Source organism: Neoarius graeffei, chromosome 2 (genome assembly GCF_027579695.1).
Source record: "Neoarius graeffei isolate fNeoGra1 chromosome 2, fNeoGra1.pri, whole genome shotgun sequence".
Taxonomy (NCBI): Eukaryota; Metazoa; Chordata; class Actinopteri; order Siluriformes; family Ariidae; genus Neoarius; species Neoarius graeffei.
In genome coordinates, this window is record NC_083570.1 from 60,033,411 (window position 1) to 60,035,377 (window position 1,967).

The 1,967-nt window shown below is 38.1% G+C and overlaps 1 protein-coding gene across 1 annotated transcript in view; it reads right to left on the bottom strand.

Annotated features, from left to right (window-relative positions):
* Positions 1-767: 767 nt before the first annotated feature.
* Positions 768-1,967, bottom strand: part of LOC132869679 (E3 SUMO-protein ligase ZBED1-like) — a 2,369-nt gene continuing 1,169 nt past the window's right edge. The window contains exons 2-4 of the mRNA XM_060902987.1: positions 1,715-1,967; positions 1,325-1,466; positions 768-1,063 (exon numbers count right to left, since the gene is read on the bottom strand). The exon at positions 1,715-1,967 is cut by the window's right edge and continues 682 nt beyond it. Coding sequence (XP_060758970.1) covers positions 768-1,063; positions 1,325-1,466; positions 1,715-1,967 — 691 coding nt within the window. The remainder of the gene's footprint in view (positions 1,064-1,324; positions 1,467-1,714) is intronic.

Genomic DNA, 1,967 nt, shown 5'->3' on the forward strand with positions numbered 1-1,967 from the left:
CTGCTCAATTTCAGGATTACAAAATGCCACTCAACTCAGTACGGCCCACAGACCCAAAGGCGTATATGCAAAAGTCATGGATGGAGGCAAGATTTGAATCATAACAAAGGCACATGCTCTTGTAAACAAAAAGTGCATGGAGTGAATTTAAACCAAAACTAAGAATCAGGGATGAGACAGAAAAATATTTAAAAGGTCTGAAAAAAGCCGGGGGTTTGGGGGCCGCAGGCACCCAGTGGGGCCCAGGGGGCGGGAGCTAGGGCCTGGTATTGGCAAAGACTTCACGATTCAATTCGAATCACGATTCACATGCCACGATGCGATACTATCACGATTCATCACGATTCTTGAATCATTGCGATGCATTGCGATATTTTCAATATATTTAAGTGAAAATGTAAAAAATAGAGCATAATTACCAGTGGCTGTGTACGATCTGGATAGTGTCTTCAATTGATACATCACACAGCAACTCAGTTCATATATACATGAATTTATTTAACATTATTGCCATTAAAACATTCTTAATACTTTGGTGGACACACTAATTACAAAAAGTGCAAATGATTAAGGTAGAATAATAAAAGAAAACTAATAAAATAAGGCTCATCAGTGACTGCCATTTTAAGTAGCTGCCATTAACAATAACATTTAACAGACATCAGATGGCACACTGAGAAAAAAGTGCATATGATCAATAGAACTGAATGTGTCCAGTGTCCATTCATAACTAACTAGTCACAGATACAATGGCATTCCTAGTATTGCTAGTGCTTTATGTTTTTATTCAGGAAAAGCAGCTGGTCCAGGTGCTCAGGGGCAATTGCACTTCGTTTGGCAGTTATTATGTCCCCAGCAGTAGAGAAAACCCTCTCAGAGGGGACACTAGTCCATGGGATGCACAGGTGTTTCTTGGCGACTTTTGAAAGAAAAGGATACTGGCACTCATGTTCCTTCCACCACTCCAGTGGGTTGACACCAAGTGCCAGGGGTGCCTCCTCCTTATATCTTGTGATCTCCTCGATCACCTGGTCCTCAGCTGTTTTCGATTTCTTTGCAGCACCTGCAGTTTGGGAAGACAATGCAATAATAAATATCTATCCATCAATCTATCTACTATATTACATTACACTTAGCTGACTTTTTTTAAATTAAATGATCATCATCTTATTATTATTTGTTACATTACTTTACATTATATTTAAATGCCTTATACATTTAAAGTTCAAACCAGGACACAATAATACACTCACACTTAGCATAGTAACTATAAGAACTGTTCTTGAAGCATGTTGTAATGCTGTATTTTTTTTTTTTAACTAACCTGCTGCATATGTCTGCCCAAGTAGATCAGCTAGAGAACAAGGTTTTGGTGATTTTGATGAACATATTGCAGACATGTCTTCTTGGTCAGGATCCTGGCTGCCATCCTCCATTGATTCTGCCTGAAGTCCACTTTTGCTTTGCTGGAAAAGAGTAATTTAACACAATCTTAAGAATTGTGTGTTGTTGTTTTTTTTATATTATTCTGCACAATAACGTTTCCAGTGCATTTGATGGGTTTATTTATTCATGAAAGTATCTATGAAATGCATTTATTTATGCTTTATTTGTATGCTTATATGTTTTATATTTATTTACTTGTGCTTTTTAGACTGTGAAAATATGCACTTATATTTTTAAATTATATTAACTGTATTGCTGTTAATGTTACCTGTAATGCCCACTTGGTCCTGGTAGCTTCTGCAGTTATTCCATTGTAGACATCTTCCCTCTCGTCCTCGGAAAGGAAAGGTAGGGCCTTAAAACGGGGATCAAGAGCCGAGGCCTTATACAGCGCCTCCTTTTCATTTAAGTATCTCTTGTTAAGATCCTGGCATATTGTGGTTTTAAGTTCCCTTGTCAATGTGGAATCACTCGGGTTGTCTTGAAGCTGATGGACGAGTTGAGCATGGAGTGGCGCTACA